This window comes from Canis lupus, chromosome 3, assembly GCF_003254725.2.
Source record: "Canis lupus dingo isolate Sandy chromosome 3, ASM325472v2, whole genome shotgun sequence".
NCBI classification, from domain to species: Eukaryota; Metazoa; Chordata; class Mammalia; order Carnivora; family Canidae; genus Canis; species Canis lupus.
The window spans coordinates 7,882,674-7,898,954 of record NC_064245.1 but is presented as its reverse complement, the minus strand read 5'-3'; the positions used below and the strand labels follow the sequence as shown (position 1 = coordinate 7,898,954).

The following is a 16,281-nucleotide window of genomic DNA, read 5'->3' as shown; positions in this document are numbered from 1 at the left end:
GTTAAAAATATTTTCTAATTTGTAATTTATTATTTGACTGATGGAGCATTTAGAAACATACTGGTTAATTTTGAAATATTTAGAGGTGGAGGTTCGAATATCTCAATATCTCGTTAACAATTCTTTATTTCATTGCGTGGCATTTACAAAACATGCGCTGTATGATTTCAGTCTTTTACATGTGAAACTTTTTTTATGGCTTCCGTTTGGACTTGGTACATCTTAAATGTAGCAAGGGGACTAAAAATAGAACTTTTGTTCCATAGTTCATTGATATAATGTTCTATCAGTACCCATTAGGTTAGAATTGCTGATAATCTTATTCAGATCTTCTTTGTCTTTACCGTTTTGAGGGGTGGGAACACGTGCAAGGAAGGAGAAGTTCTGATGGTTGTATCAGCTGCTTACAGAGCAGTTTCCACTCACAGCTGTGGAGTTATATGTCTAAATGCAGACCTTTAATTCAGTCAGTTTTTGTTCTGTGCTTTGGAGCTTTTTTCTTATGTCTTTCTTATTTGATAAGACTTTTTAATGTATTGACCCATTTATCATCCTGAAATTTCCCTCTGATTCTTAGTAAGACTTTGTCTTAAAGTTTATTTAATCTTGCTACTTCACATTTCTTACACTTACATGGAATATTTTTCCAATCTGTGTCTTTGTATTTAAGGGATATTTTTTTGTAGGCAACATATATTTATTTGGCTTTTTTAGAAACCCATTCTAACACTATCTGCCTTATAGTTGCAACGTTTACATTTCATTAATGTAATTATTGATATTGTTGGGTTAGATCTATTGGTTTATTATATTTTCTGTTTATACCTTCTGGTTGTTTTTCTTTTATTCTTTCCTGCCTTGTTTTGTATTAATTCTGTATTTTTAGCACTTTATTTTACTTATTAACTTTTTAGGTTTATCTTTTTGCACTATTCTTTTATTGGTAGCTGTAGATATATATCTCTTACTTTTTATGGCCTACTTAGAGATAATTTTATACTTTTCAAAGTAAAATGTGGAAGCCTTGCAGCTATAGGTTCGTTTACCTTCCTCTCCTCTCATCCTTAACACACGTGTGTTACTTCCACATATGTTATAAAGGCTACAATACAGTGTTAGAATATTCGCTTTAAACAGTCATGTGTATTTTAAAGAAATTAAGAAGAGAAAAAAGTCTTTTATTTATCCACACGTTAGCCATCAGTTTTTATTCCTTTTCCTAACAAGTCTTTATTTCCATCTGATTCTATTTGCTTTCAGCCTGAATCTTTTTAGCATTTCTTATAATGCAGATCTGTTGCTGTATTTGAAAAAGTCATTGTTTTACCTTCATTCCTGAAAGGTAGTTTTGCTGGATAGACAATTCTAGGAAAAAAGTTTTTTCTATCAGCACTTTAATGGTGTTGTTCCCCTGTTTCTGGTTCCCTCTGTTTCTAGTAGGAAATCTTTGTTAATTTGAACTGTCCCGATGTATGCAATGGGTTAATGATTATTATTTTCTGCCTTTTAATATTTTAAATATTTTTTAATATTTAGTATTTTCCTTTATCTTTGACTTTCAACAGTTTGAGTATGGCAAGCATGCTTAGGAATTTTATTTATTTATTTATTTTGGTGATAATCTAGATTGATGTCCATTCTTACCTCTTCATTCTGCTGTTAACCTATCAGAGGATTTTTATTTCAGGTATTTATTCTTTAGTTTTAGACATTCTTTTTGATTTTTTGAATTTTTTTTCTTCAGAGATTTCCTATATTATTCATTATAAGCAATATTTTCTTTTGTTCTAAAGTACAGTTCAAGTACTTTAAAATTCTTGTGTAAGTAATTGATCTCAGGATTGGTCTCTATCAGTTTATCCATTCTCAAGAAGAAAGATGTTTCCCTGTTGTTTCATACATTGAGTAATTTTGGATTGCATCCTAGACATTTTGAATGAGATGTTCTATAAACTACAGATTGTTATTTTTGTTCTGTTTCTCCCAAGAGTATGGAATTGTTTGGGTTCTTTTAAAGCAAAGAGTTAACCTTGGCTGAACTCAGATTGCAAAACTGTGTTCCTTAAAGTCATTGGCAGCTCAGATTTCACCTCATTTCTTTTAGCCTCAGCTGGACTTCTTGGAGCTTACCCTGCTAATGCCATAAGTGTGATCAGAGTGTATGCAAGGAATTGGGGGCTCTCCCTTTCTGGCATCTCCCACCTAACTATCCAGCAGCTATAGTTGCTCCAATACTTCTGATTCTTAGTGCTACTAAGAATGAGTTTTATGTTGGAGTTTTAGTCATTGCCCATGGTGTGGATTGGATACTCTGGATACTGTCCTTAGGCCAAAAGCTTTTTTTTTTTTTTTTTCTTTTTTTTGAAAGATTGAGCTTGTGAGCTGCCAGCAAGGGGGCAGGGTGGGGAAAAGAGCAAAGGGAAAGGGAGAGAGTGCACCCAGTGCAGGGCCCAATGTGATCACAAACCCTGAGATCACGGCCTAACGAGAATCAGACACTCAAGTAACTGAGCTACTCAAGCAGCCCATCCTATTTTTTAAGGCCAAAAGCTTTTTTTAAAGTGTGTGTTGGGAGGACTGAGCATGGGCTCTCTTCTTCCAAGTGTTGATTTTCTCTGGTATATACCTCCTTTTGTTTACTCTTCATTGTCTTCAAATAGTTATTTTTCATATTTTATCCAGAGTTTATACTTGTTATTTGCAGAATTGGTCTGACAGAAGCTTCCCATCCGACCAGAAGTGTAACCTGGCTTAGAATAATTTTCTAATGATTCATTATGGCTTGACTTTGGTTTGGATACAGAAAGATGAATTCTAAGTCAAGAATGTTTATAGATTCCTAACCTTTGGACTTTTTAATTAGAGACATAAGAGATAGAGGAGAAAATAGCTGCTTATAGGAAAATGATGAGTTCAGTTTTAAACATATGAAGTTTATGTTTCCTGTCAGTTGTCTGTATGGAGATTTCTAGCAGGATATACAGGGGAAAGACCTAGGACAGAACTGTACATTTGAGGATTGTTAGCACAATAGATGGTGGTTAAAAATGATGAATAAATTAGTTTTCCAGAAAGACTATAGAGTGAAAAAAGAAATTTGTTTTGTGAGCACAGCCCATTGACATTACTTTTCTGTACTAGTGTTGAATTCTAAAAAGTTAAAAGGTTAAAAATGCTCCTTTAAATGTTAACAGTGTTTCATTTACATCACAATTATAAAGTAATTATTTTGTCACTTAGCAGTATTATTTGAACATGAATTGGGACGCATGGGTGGCTCAGCGGTTGGGCATATGGGCGTGATCTGGGATCAAGTCCCACATCGGACTCCCTGCAGGGAGCCTGCTTCTCCCTCTGCCTGTGTCTCTGCGCCTCTCTCTCTCTCTCTATCTCTCTCTCTCTGTGTGTGTCTCTCATGAATAAATAAAAAAAAATCTTTAAATAAAATGAACATGAATTGCTTGTGAAAATCTAAGCAATAGTTTTCTTTTTTTTGTGTGTAGCTACCAGCGGACCTTCTAATGCAGTTGTTCCTAATACCTCATCTCGAAAAAAGAGTGTAACTGGCAAAACAGAAATGCATGAACACAAAAAAAACACTGGGAAAAAGAAATGAAACCTTAGCAGAAGCTGGAACTCCTTAAACATATAAAAATCACGTGTTCAGTAGAAAAGGACACATAATAAACCTTGACTGAAAACTGTCAAAGCAAGTAATAATTTATGTTTTTCCGTATACATCTCTGTATTCATTTTAAAATATGTTAAGTCCAGAGAATTCTTTGTATATATTTGGGTAAGGAACGTTTCTCATGATCTTGAATGAAATGTTTAAGACAATGCTTATTAATATTTAATGAGCAGCAAAAGTTATGGTGATGAAGGTCTGTCATTCTTAATGTTAGGTTTACCATGTGCCCCTGGTAAAGACAAAGACAGAAAAGCCCGGCTAACTTGTACCAGTGTCACACCAGTAATGCTGTTTACTCAAGAATCTGTGAGGTAATCTCTCTGTACACTTTCATTTTCATGGAATTTTATCTTAGCTGGAAAAACCTATAGCTTGGGTTAGAATTTGATAGTCAGGATTACCTACTGCAGATTTTTAAAGTATATTTCCAAAGAGATTTCATTGACCATTGAAATTAGAAAGTTTTTTCCTCCTTTTGTTGGAATTACATATATGCTGCAATGTTTAATAACTGGAGTATTAGCATATGGGTTATTTTTTCAATATGTGCTTTGAGATTTTTTTTATTGTGTTTTTATTTAAAATATTACATATACAGCTGGGATAACTACACCTTTATGCACATAAATTTCTATATTAATTTGTAGAAAATACTTTCTTTATATATTTCCTTGCCATAAGGTGCTTTTGCTCATCAGGAAAATTTTGCTTCATGTATTGGGGAGAAAGACATCTTTAGTTTTGTTGTTGTTTTTTTTTAAGAGATACAGTTGACAAGTTTATAAATGTTACACTTATTTTCAGAGTTCTTTTTAGATCTAAGGAAATCAGTTCAAAAATGAATGTCATCATTGTAAGAAGAATGTCTGAATTCTGTAGTTAGTAGATATTATGTATAGCACCTCTTTTTAGCATTTCCATTCTTATCTCTAGTATATCTGTTGATCTCACTAAGAAAGCTTAAAGACTGAACATTTGAAGTAAATGCTCTTTTCAAATGATTAGATTTTGAAAGGAAATTGAGATCATTGTTTTGTGATTTCATCCATGATGTGAAAAAAAGGTATTTATTATACTTGGTGCTTTTTTCCCCCTAATGTACAAATAATTATAAGCCCCTTGAAATGACTTAAACTGTAAACCAAACAGTACAACCTGATAAGAATTCCATACATTGCCAGTCGGGTACCTTAAATTGCTAAAGTTTTAGTTTGAAGCTTACGTTTAGGAAATTACTGAATTCTCGTATGAACACAACTATTAAAATTCTTCAGAAGACTCTCCTAGCTTTAGATCATCATCTATGAATTGACTTTTAGAAAATAAGCATATTATATGTTAGTTTTAAGAGGTACCAGATACAGAAGTCACAAACTATATACAACTATATAAGTTTGTATACTTCACGTGAATGTAATTGTATTATATGGAGACATGTCTTGTAAACAGTTGAATGTACCTAAGCTTTCTGTATGTGAAAATGTTAATGTGCTCAGTGTGGGAGTAAGAAACTACTTTTATTTTTTAAGTGGAACTGAATTAAATATCGTATTTCCAGAATCAGAGAATGGCTTAAATGGCAGATTATTTTTTATTCCTATTCCTTATCTCTTTCCTTTTAGCTTTCAAAGTAGAAATAAAGGAAAAAACTATTTGAGTATTAAACATAATGCTATCTTAGATGTGAAATAAAACTTCACTGTTGGCCGCACACATTGCAATATATTCACTAGGAATCAACTAGAAAAGTTCAACGGAGCTCACTTTTTCCATTCTTACATAAGAACTATGATTTCACTGTAGTCACTAAACTCAGTAATATCTTTGTGTAGACTGGACGGTCTGATTTGAAAGAATCTTTGAGTCATTTTCTAAAACAACAAAAAACCTTATACATAAGAGCAAGAAATGATAGTTATCATGGTTTAGTGGAAGTTTGAACCATCTGTTTCTCACATGATTCTATCTCCGGAAGATATGTTTTTCATCTGTTTTAAATACTGGAAGAAATTGCTTCTTGTGGCCTAGTCCTCCAACCAGCAAGGAGATGAGAAAGCACAGCTTGGGGAACGGCCCAGACATTCTAGGATGTTAGTCTTCATAGCACATTATTCATTCTTTCCATCCTTAATCATACATCTGAACTCAGACTTAACCTTGCCCTTGAAGTTGTGCTGTTAGCTTTTGCTGCTCTGGTTCTATTGAGTTCTCATAATCCATCTTCAACACCAGGAAATATTTTGGGGGGTGTTTTACCAGCCTTGGGTTAAGGAGAAAAATATGCCAAACAGCTTATCTCATGTTTCCTTTGACCAGGAAACGGAGGCAGAAGAGAAGACATAAAGGGACAAAGAACTTGTAACAGGGTGCTTACTATATACATGCAGCAAAAGGGCAATAAATGGCAATTAAGAGAAAAATTAAATGTATAGTTCTTCAAGAAATACTTAATTGAAACTCTTTAGACAAAAGTCTGTTTTGAACAGTATTACCCAGATTCCCTTCCAGGTTTTGCTGACTTTCATCTGCATGTCCACTCTTACCTAATTTCATGCCAGTTTGACCTGAGATTTTACTTTTTTGTCTTGTGTTTATACCTTAATGGAAAGTCCTCAGTGTTTTCTTTTGTGCTTATCAAAGTTTGCTTTCCATGTAGTGTTCATTAATATGACATCATTTTCTCCTTGGCTTATCTGGACAGCATAAACTGTTGGGATCACTTCTGTGATGGCTCAGCAGTTCCCTCTATCCCCTCTGATTCTCATAAACTGTCCCTAGAGCCATCACCACCAGCAGCATTCTTACCCATGGGGACAATTTTTATATTCCTTCTTAAAGGAGTCGCTTGTCATAAGGAGTCCCAAGTAGAAACAGCTCTCCCTTTGTATAGAATCATGGGTACCAGACTGTTGCCTTGTGAAGTTTTCTTTATATGGGTCAATTTTTTTTGAAGATCTACTCTGTTTTCAGAGAATGGAGAACTATTTAAGGTCTATTATTTTATACCATATATAAATTATTTCTCGATTATTTTTTAGATTCTCTGTAACTTTCCTTTAGGCCATATGCTTATTCATGACTTGAGAGAGAGGTAAATGTTAACTTCCCACCTAGATATTTTCTTCTCTTTTGTCTGATTTTTATTTTTTTCTATGTTGTATGTGGCTGTGTTTTCTGTCGCATATGAATTCATGACCGCTAGCTAGACTTCCAATGTTTATCCCTTTAACATCTTTTGTTGGTGTTGTGTGTTCCGTTGGATATTTTTGCCCTGCAATTTAAAATGTCAGATATTAAGATATGACTTAACGTTTTATTGTAGCTTGCATTTGCTTTGACACACCTTTATCCGTCCCTGGATTTTTTTAATATTTTTGTCACTTTGTTTAAATATTTTAAATAGCATATAGTAAGTTTTGCTTTGTGATTCGATTTTAGGATTCCTCTTATTTCATACATCAGTGTAGTCTGTTTATATGGAATACATCTTTGCTTTTAGGTTAGTGCTTTCTATCTTTATTGCTTTTGTTTTTAATCTTTTTGTAAAAGAATACTTTTCATTGCAAGAAAGAAAAACTCCAGTTGAAACTTAAAATCATAAGGAAGTTTATTTATTTTTTAAAAGATCTTATTTATTCATGAGAGACTGAGAGGCAGAGACACAGGCAGAGGGAGGAGCAGGCTCTATGCAGGGAGCCTGATGGTGGGACTCGATCCCGGGACTTCAGGATCGCGCCCTGGGCTGAAAGCAGGTGCTAAACCACTGAGCCACCCAGGGATCCCCCATAAGGAAGTTTATTAGGTGTTTCTGTGGTGGAATGGGCTCCAGCCACAGTACTCTCAGTCATACTGTCATCAGGGACCCAGGTACTCTCCCTCACACCTATAGCATAGTACAAGCTTTGTCCCAAAGCTGTTTTCCCTCATGTTTGCAAAATGGCTGCCTGTGGTAGTCAGAGTTATATGTTCCCTTGTTCGAGTCCAGCACAACAAAACTTGAGGAAAATTCTCCCTTAACCATAGTAAATCTTTCATTTCAATGTGATGGGGCCAAACTCATTTGGTCATCTATCCACTCCTGGATGAATAACATTTTCTAGGAGAATTCCATAGGTTTGTTGGCTGTGGAGCTGATGATGGGGTTAAGTTCCCCCAAAAACCTCGGCACTGTGGTTAGCTTGGACCAATTAATGCTTTGTTGTGGAAGGCTATTCTGTGCATAGTAGGGTGTTTCGCGATATTCCTCTGTTAAGCTGCAAGAGTTGAGGTAGTCAATTAAGACAATGGGCCAAAATAATCAAGTCTCTGATGACTTACTGTGGTAATATAAGCAAGAGGCCAAAAGGAAAAGTAGTACTGGCTCCTACTGCCCTTCCTTCCCCCTTGCCCCACCCCACCCCCCACACCGAACGGCACTTGGCAAGGGTCAATCCAATGCCGTGCAATGCAGATGGAGGAAACTGTCTCACTGCTGAGGAGCCCTGAGCAAAAGGTTCCTGTGATTTTGTGAACCCAGAGAACTAGGGACAGGGAAAGAAAGAAAGGCTACAAGTGCAGAAAACTATGGAGACAAGTACCTTGGTCAAGACCTCTGCCCAGTAGGAAGGTCTCAGTGGAGACACCTGCACATGGCCTTAGCCAAGGTCCCTGAGAAGGAGGCCTGTGGATGGAGGTGTCAGGGCTAGGAATGCAGATATGAATATGAGCATGGTGGCCTTTGGTGTCCTGAGTCCTTGACTATAACTCCCTTCAAGACTATGTGGAAAAGATAGCTTTCCCTCATAAAGCCAACCAGGCAAAGCTTTTGTAATTGCCCATGATAAGGCCTGAAAGATTATACATAGAATTTTGGCCTAAAGTCAGTCTCCTCATCCTGATCTCTAGCCTAAAGGCCAATAACTACCCCCCCACACACACACACAGAGTCAAAAGTGTCTCTAGACATTGCCAGATCCCCTGGAGAAGCAGAATCACTCCCAGTTAGGAAGCCCTCCTTTAAGCACATGAGCATATGAAGAAAGGATGACATATGCCCAAAATTAAGGTTCTGTTAGAAAGAGGAGTTGAAAAAAAAAAAAGAAAAGAAAGAGGAGTTGAGGGATGAATAAAGGGTGAGTAATCAACAGTAGACCCTACACTGCAATTTCATTATATTATCTGTGTTTGCAATAGTTCCCTTTGTTCCACTAGTGGTTTTCTTCTTAACTGTAATTTTGATTTATGTATTTCATTCTTTAGATGCTATTGACTCCCTGCTATGAGCAGTGTCCAATTAGTATATTTTTTTCTGCTTTTCCTTTAGAGCAGTTTTATTATTACCTTGGTTCTCCTTGTGTTTAGTTTTATACCCATAAATATTTTATGCCATTATTACATGGTTATCCATTTAAATGCCATATTTTGAACCCCTGATTAATCAAGATGAAATCATTTCCACAACATGCCCTCTTGGCCTTCTCTCAGTTTCGCTTGCTTCTTTTGTACTCCCTCATGTGGCATCTTTTTGGGGGATGACTTCTCCATTTCTTTCCTGAACTCTGTTCACTCCTATTGCATTTCCTTTGGTTGTGTTTCTGATCACATCTTACTTCCGGGTAAACTTTTGTTGCCCTAAGTCGAGTTATGACAGTATATATCTATTCCTATATTTAATACGCTCAGTGGATTCATTTTTTGCTGTTGAATGGTTTTGTCAACAATGGTTTCATCTGCTATTGTTTCTCCTGTTCCTGTCCTCCTTTTCTTGGCATGTCTGTGCAAGTACCATGCAGGTTCGTTTTCATTTATTACTCATCTTGAAATAAGTTTCTCTCTGGCTGACCTCTTTGCTACACATCCATATGGCAGGTAGTGCAGTATTTTGGACTAACAGTTCTTCCTGGGTAATAGAGGAGCTACTTAGGACAGAGCTGTGGTTCTGTGACAGCTGCTTTAGCCTTTTATTCTCTCCAGCAAACAATAATTGACAACTGCAGAGCCGCGCCCCTTTGGAGCCTCTTTGCTGCACTCTTGTCTCATCCACAGACAGCTTCTTGGAAGTGACATGTCTGTGTTTCCTCCTTTGGCCTTGCCTCTCTTGCCTTTCCGTGGCACCAGGCGGGATGCAGAAAACTGCCAATTGCTGGTGCTCACCCCATTTCCATTGTTTCAGACAAGAAATTGGTTGTGTCCTTCAGAAGATGCCAGCAATGTTGGAGTCTTTGGGTCTAATGACTTTGAGATGCTGCAGATAGAAGCAGCCTCTCCAGGCATCTTCCTGTTAGACCTGTATTTCATTTGTCAGCTCTTTCTCATAAAGTCGTGTTTTCTAGTTTTGTTGAAGACAGTTTATATCTCTGTTCTATGTGATTTCTCCATTTTCAAATGGAGTATCACTTCTTTTTTTCTTACTCTCCTTTGACAAGAAAGAAGAGAAGGAAGAGGAAGAAAAGGAGAAGCTTTTGTTTTCTTAACACAGTATTTTTAAATGAAGTTAATAATGCCATTTGCCTAAAGTCCAGTGTTGTCAGAATCAAATGAAATGGTAATTTGGTAAACTGCAGAAGGAAGAATAAATTTGAAGCGTTATTTGTGTTATTTTGTTGTAATGGAGTTGTATATAGTCCAAGTGTCAACCAGGCCTCTGTTTTCAATGGCATTTCAGCATTTTTGCAGTCAAGGATGTTCAAGACAGCTCCCAATAGTCTTTCATGGTTGCTTTTGTTGCCACGGGAACAGCCTGCCTAGTAACATTCTGACAAACCAAAAAAAAAAAAAAAAAAGAAAGAAAAGAAAAGAAAAAAAATCAAGGTTATTTTGGCATCTTATCCATTTATAAAATCTTTAAAATAAGACAAAACATTCCTTCTTAAAGCAGTGTAAAAAAAAAAAAAACCCACAGTTTTAACAAAACAAAATGAGGGCTGCCCTCCCACCCATCCATCTCCTGTCATGTGTGGTGTGAATGACACAATTGTGTGATCCTGGTAGGATAATGGATGTATGGTTTAGGTAACCATCTTAAAACCCTTACAAGGATGTATCTTGAAGAAAGTGGGCTACTTTTCATCCTATGTGACGTGCTTCATGAGTACTTGAAATATAAAAGATGATTTAAACTACAACAAAAAAAAAACAATGTGCTTTCTGAAAGTGTTTTGCTACTTTAAAAAACTGTAGTTTTTTCTCAAACTGGTCAAATTGAATAGAATGCTCAGTGCTAAAGGTGAATGGATGGCTAGATGGAAAAGTGAAAGGAAAAGAAAATTAAGGAGAGGTGAGCCAGGATGAAAGAACATAGGTTTTTACCACTGTATTACCAAAACAACATTGCGGATGTGAAGAAACTGGAGGCCAGATAATAAAGACTGTCACTGTACGTAGAAAGGCTAATTTGTCCTATAGGAAAACAAGACCTGGGAGTCCCAAATGCTATAACTCAAAACAGTTTTGTGTACCTGATTTTTTATTGATCACTTAGAAACCCTTTTGAAAGTTTCTAATAAGCCATATGCAACATCTACCTCCTTTTGAACACTAACGTACTTAGATGGGCATAACTAACTAAAATAAGAATTAGTGGTACTGATGTCCATCATTACTCCTCCTTGCTCCCCAGATGGTCTTTTAAGGAACTGACTGTTCATGCAGTTGATGCTACAATACTTGTAATTATAATCTTAGAATTATCTCCTTGAGAATATTTAGTAGCTTTCACGTATTACCCTGAGTGCATTTACTCCTAGATAATAGTTGATATTGTAAATGCAAACTATATATTAGCCTAAACAGTATGGAATATAGTCGTAGAAATGTTTTACAGCAAGAACAAGAAACAAATTATACCCAGTTTATTGATGTTGGAGTACTGTCAATCGTATGAAAGCAGATGACTAATAGGAAATCTTTGAGTGTGTGGAATATGTTATATTTCTACTACCTGTGCATTGTTACCTTGTCTGGTGGTTTAAATGGACAGCTGCAGTTATTCTGTAAAATGATCTTTGAGGTTCTCAGCCCTTTTTACAGTCTATAATGATGCGATTCTAAGAAAGTTCTTTTCATTGTTACCCTCTGCCCTCTATATTCTGACCTATACTGCAACCACAAATATGTATCTGTCTTGTTGTATGAGAAACAGTAGACCTGATACCATCATAACATGGTTATAACTCATTTTGACAAAAAAAAATTATCCCTAAAAAACTAGAGTTACTCCATGTAATCAGATGACCTCATATTACTGAGTTGTGCTAGAAGGCTACTACGTACCCAGAAAAGTTGGTTGCTAAGTAAGGGATGGGAATTTGGGAGGAGCTTATCTCCTCAAAATCTTCACCTACGTGCTAGATACAGTGTCTGAAATGTCAACAGTGGAGATCATATGGCGAAAATCATTGAGAAAGCTCAGTGAACTCCCTGCCAGACACATAGATCGCCTCTTTTAAAATGCAAATACCCTTGGAAGGCTTACATCATTAATCTGGCCATTAACCCCATAATTTATCAAATGCTTTTCTCACAGTCATCTGAGAAAGGCATCTCTTCACCAACTGTGTGCTGCATGCAGATTATAAACCCATTACTGTGCTAAGCCCCAGTGGTATGAGAAGTCCTGCTAGCATTCGTCCAGGAATTTACTGTCTTTTGGGGACCAAGTGCTCTCAAGCTACACAGAGAATTCCTGGCAGAATGCGTAATTAACTCTTAAATTCCAAACACTTAAAAATTCTGGATAAAATATTTATTTTGGAAAAGCATGTAACAGCTCAAAAGCAAGATGTTAAGACCAGAGGTACCAGAAACAAAAGAAATCAGCCGCTAAATCAAGCTTGAAGTCTTTTTGTCTGAGGGACTCAAAGGGTACCTCAATCCCCGATTTCTCAGGGATAATTTATTCGATCAGCATGAGCTATATATAGCGAAGGGTACTCTTGAGGAAGTATGACAGGGACTGAGGTTGCAAACTGTATGCACGGCAAGTCGCTGGAGCCGGGCTCCATTCATAAAAGAGAGCAGGAAAGAGGGGCTCTAACGCCGTGCAAACTGGAATTGTAAACTCTCATTACTACTCCTTGTCTGGAAAAGCCTTGCAAATCCACAAAAAGATGCAAATGCTGAATCTCACCATTGGGACACTTTCACAATCCAGGGCACGCACACTCCCACAATAGGAAATCACCCTGAAAAGAATCTCACCATTAAAAAACAACTTGCAAATCCCATGAGAAAACCACAGGAGACATTTGGCATCCTAGGAGACTTTTTATCCGAGGAAGTAGATGGTGGTGTGTTATTGTGGCCTAAAAGGAACAGAATCAGGCTGAGGCGGGAGGAGATAGTTAAAGGGGAAGATAGGAAAGGCAAACAATGGTGGCTTCATAAATGAGCCTGAGGTGGCATTGAGTGGGAGGCTTTAATTTAGGGGGCTTAAAGAATTTCATTAACATTGGAGTATAAATGACTGGAGACGGACGCTTTCCGTGCGAATACAGTCTCAGAGGGAACTCTGATGAAGTGGCATTCTGTACATTGTGGTAGCTTTTCAAAGTAAGTGACGTCGAGCTAACATTGTAACATGAAGTTTAAAAAGGTTTTAAGTCATTTTTATTCCAGTAACCTAGTAAGATTGTTCTCATTTGTTCATTGTCTCTTCCAGTTAGTATTCTTCGGTGTCTTTGCATAATTGTAATTATCGGGCCACACACAGAAAATTTTGTTTTTCCTGAGTTTTTTACTCCATATTACATGACCTTGTCCTATGAGCCATGGTATTTATCACAGTCATAATTATCACTTTAAAATCTTCACTTCATTTAATTTTTTAAAATTTTATTAAAATATAATATATATTTATATATATTGTGTATATATTATAATATATGTAATATATAATATGTGTATATATTATATATATACACACATTAGGTCCCATTAGGTCAAATGTTACTAAATGTAACAAAAAATCTTCACTTTGCTTCCTCTTTTTTTCTTTGACCTCTGCCCACATGTACCCCAAGTCTCATTTTCTAAAGACATCTCCTTACAAGTTTTCCAGTTCTTTCTTCAGATATTCACCTCCACATTTCTATATTGATGATCTTATACAACTGTGTTTTGATCGCATCAGTTTTAGATATTATCTGTTGACTTATTATGCTGGTTAAGTAAGAATTTACCTTTCTAAACTCTACTTTTCCTTCCTACTCTCTAACAATGCTGTTAAATCACTAATCGGTGCATATACCATATGTGGCTGCGTAAATATTGCTTATTGCTAAGCCAAGTAGTATGCTCTGATTGTTCCCTTTCTTGTAAAATACTTGTTTCTTCTTGAAATTTTCACTGGTTTCCATTCAGTGGATGTATTATGAGTCCTTTAAATTCTCCTGTGGCTATGTAAAGCAGAGTTCAATATTATTTTCAACAATCAGGTAACTAATTACTTTTCAGTTTTACCCCTGAACGGCTCCTTCTTGTGTCTTGTCAGTAGGATGACTTTAGAAGTTGGGCTCACAAAACCAGACAAAAAACAATGACAGATACTCTGGAGTCAATCCGATGACATCTTACTGTCACAAAGAGTTGGATGGTCCTACCAGTCAGGAAAAATTCGAAATGAAGGAAGGATTCATAAAGTTCAGTTCTTAGATTTAGGGGAATAATTATACTTGAAGAAGGGCCAACGAAATTCAAAATCCCAAGTCACATAGCCAATTACATAGAGGTGGCCAACTCACAGACTTCTTTGAAGAGGCAGAAAAATTAGGTAACGTGTATTTTCAATCTAAGAGATGCAGGCTTCCTTCTTAAGGCCATGGCATACTGGGTATAGCCACTGTGCTCATCAAAGTGGAAGGCATCAAAGTGGAAGGCAAGTGGAAGGCATCATCATCATCCCATCTTCACCTAGTCCCAGGTCTTGGAACAGAAAGAAACTTTGAACACGCTAACAAGATGACCATAAAAATGGGATACTGGCTTCAATATTTTGTTGTTGGGTAACAGTTTTTGCCTAGGTAAGAAAGAACCATTTATCTCTTAACCTTGGGAAGACTTAGAATTAAGGTAGAGGAATATTTAAGGAATCAAACTTACAGTAACTTTTTGTTGTTGTTAACAAATCTCTGCAGCTTAGAGTTTTAGGTAACTAGTACCTGAGAAGACCTGGCTAATTAGAGTTAATAAATCAGCCTTGTGGTTCTCATTTAAGGTATGTGGTTGATTCGATTTTTCGTCGAAATTATTAAATTTATAAGGATTATATGAGAACCTTGGAATATTTGTCACACATTTAAAGTATTTAAAATGCAGCTTATAAAGCTTACACAAGTCTTGCGAACCAAGCTACTAAAGGGGACTGAAGATTAATAAAAAGGATCCCTCAAAAGTGATTAAAAGTTACTAGGTTTACACACACAATGCTATAATCTTTTTTTTAATAATAAATTTATTTTTTATTGGTGTTCAATTTACAACATACAGAATAACACCCAGTGCTCATCCCGTCAAGTGCCCCCCTCAGTGCCCGTCACCCATTCACCCCCACTCCCCGCCCTCCTCCCCTTCCACCACCCCTAGTTTGTTTCCCAGAGTTAGGAGTCTTTCATGTTCTATCTCCCTTTCTGATATTTCCTACCCATTTCTTCTCCCTTCCCTTATATTCCCTTTCACTATTATTTATATTCCCCAAATGAATGAGACCATATAATGTTTGTCCTTCTCCGATTGACTCATTTCACTCAAATGCTATAATCTATAAGTCAGCTTTAAGTGCTTGGTAATTCCGGACTTGTAACTTTATTCAACTGAACATTTTATTTATTTATTTTTTTTAAAGATTTTATTTATTTATGATAGACATAGAGAGAAAGAGAGAGAGAGAGGCAGAGACAAGCTCCATGCCGAGAGCCCGACACGGGACTCAATCCCAGGACTCCAGGATCATGCCCTGGGCCAAAGGCAGGCGCCAAACCGCTGAGCCACCCAGGGATCCCCTCAATTGAGCATTTTAAAAACCAAAGTGTTCTCTGAACGATCTTTCTTGTGCTCCCACGCTGCCCTTGATGACATTACAGAGCTCAGTTAACAGAGTCCCCTGCCCTTTGCCGCATTCTGGGCCCCTCCTCTTTGAACCTACCTCCTCTGCTTCCCTGCCTTAGCTCTTAAGTTTCCCACATTCTTTGCCCGGGTCCTTCTATGAATCGCATGGCCGCACAGTCACTCTCGGAGGACTCAGAGTTCCTCCAGGAAAGAAAAAGGGTGAATATAGAGGGCTGAGTAAGAAGCAGATGTATCAGAGAAAACCACCGGGGTCTGTACACAGCCTTTCCCTCCAGCCCCATCCCCTCTTTGCCTCCCCCTGAACCATGTGCCCCAAGCCCTCCCTACTTCCTGGAGTGGCTTGTTTGCTTTGGGTTCCCCATCTGCAGTGACTTGCCCTTGCCTCTGCTCTTTAAATCCAGCAACACAATGTGGTGTGCTTTCTGCTTTCCATAAATCTGTTGCCACCTCTCACCTGATGTTCTTTTCATTCATATGCACTTTCTAGCTTATTATATATATATTTCCTTTCTTGTCCTTTTCGAGTGGTTGGGGAGGGAAGTGTGGAT

At 37.0% G+C, this 16,281-nt stretch overlaps 1 protein-coding gene across 35 annotated transcripts in view; it reads left to right on the top strand.

The window, feature by feature from the left end:
- Positions 1–16,281, top strand: part of PPIP5K2 (diphosphoinositol pentakisphosphate kinase 2) — a 101,694-nt gene that overhangs the window by 69,791 nt on the left and 15,622 nt on the right. For 32 of the 35 annotated variants that reach the window (XM_025438148.3, XM_025438142.3, XM_025438131.3 and 29 more), the window contains one exon: positions 3,504–5,259. The exons of the other annotated variants lie outside the window; for them this stretch is intronic. In XM_025438148.3, the coding sequence (XP_025293933.1) occupies positions 3,504–3,616 (113 nt within the window). In that variant the 3' untranslated portion in view covers positions 3,617–5,259. Of the gene's footprint in view, positions 1–3,503; positions 5,260–16,281 lie in introns of those variants that run through there. 35 annotated transcript variants of the gene reach the window in all.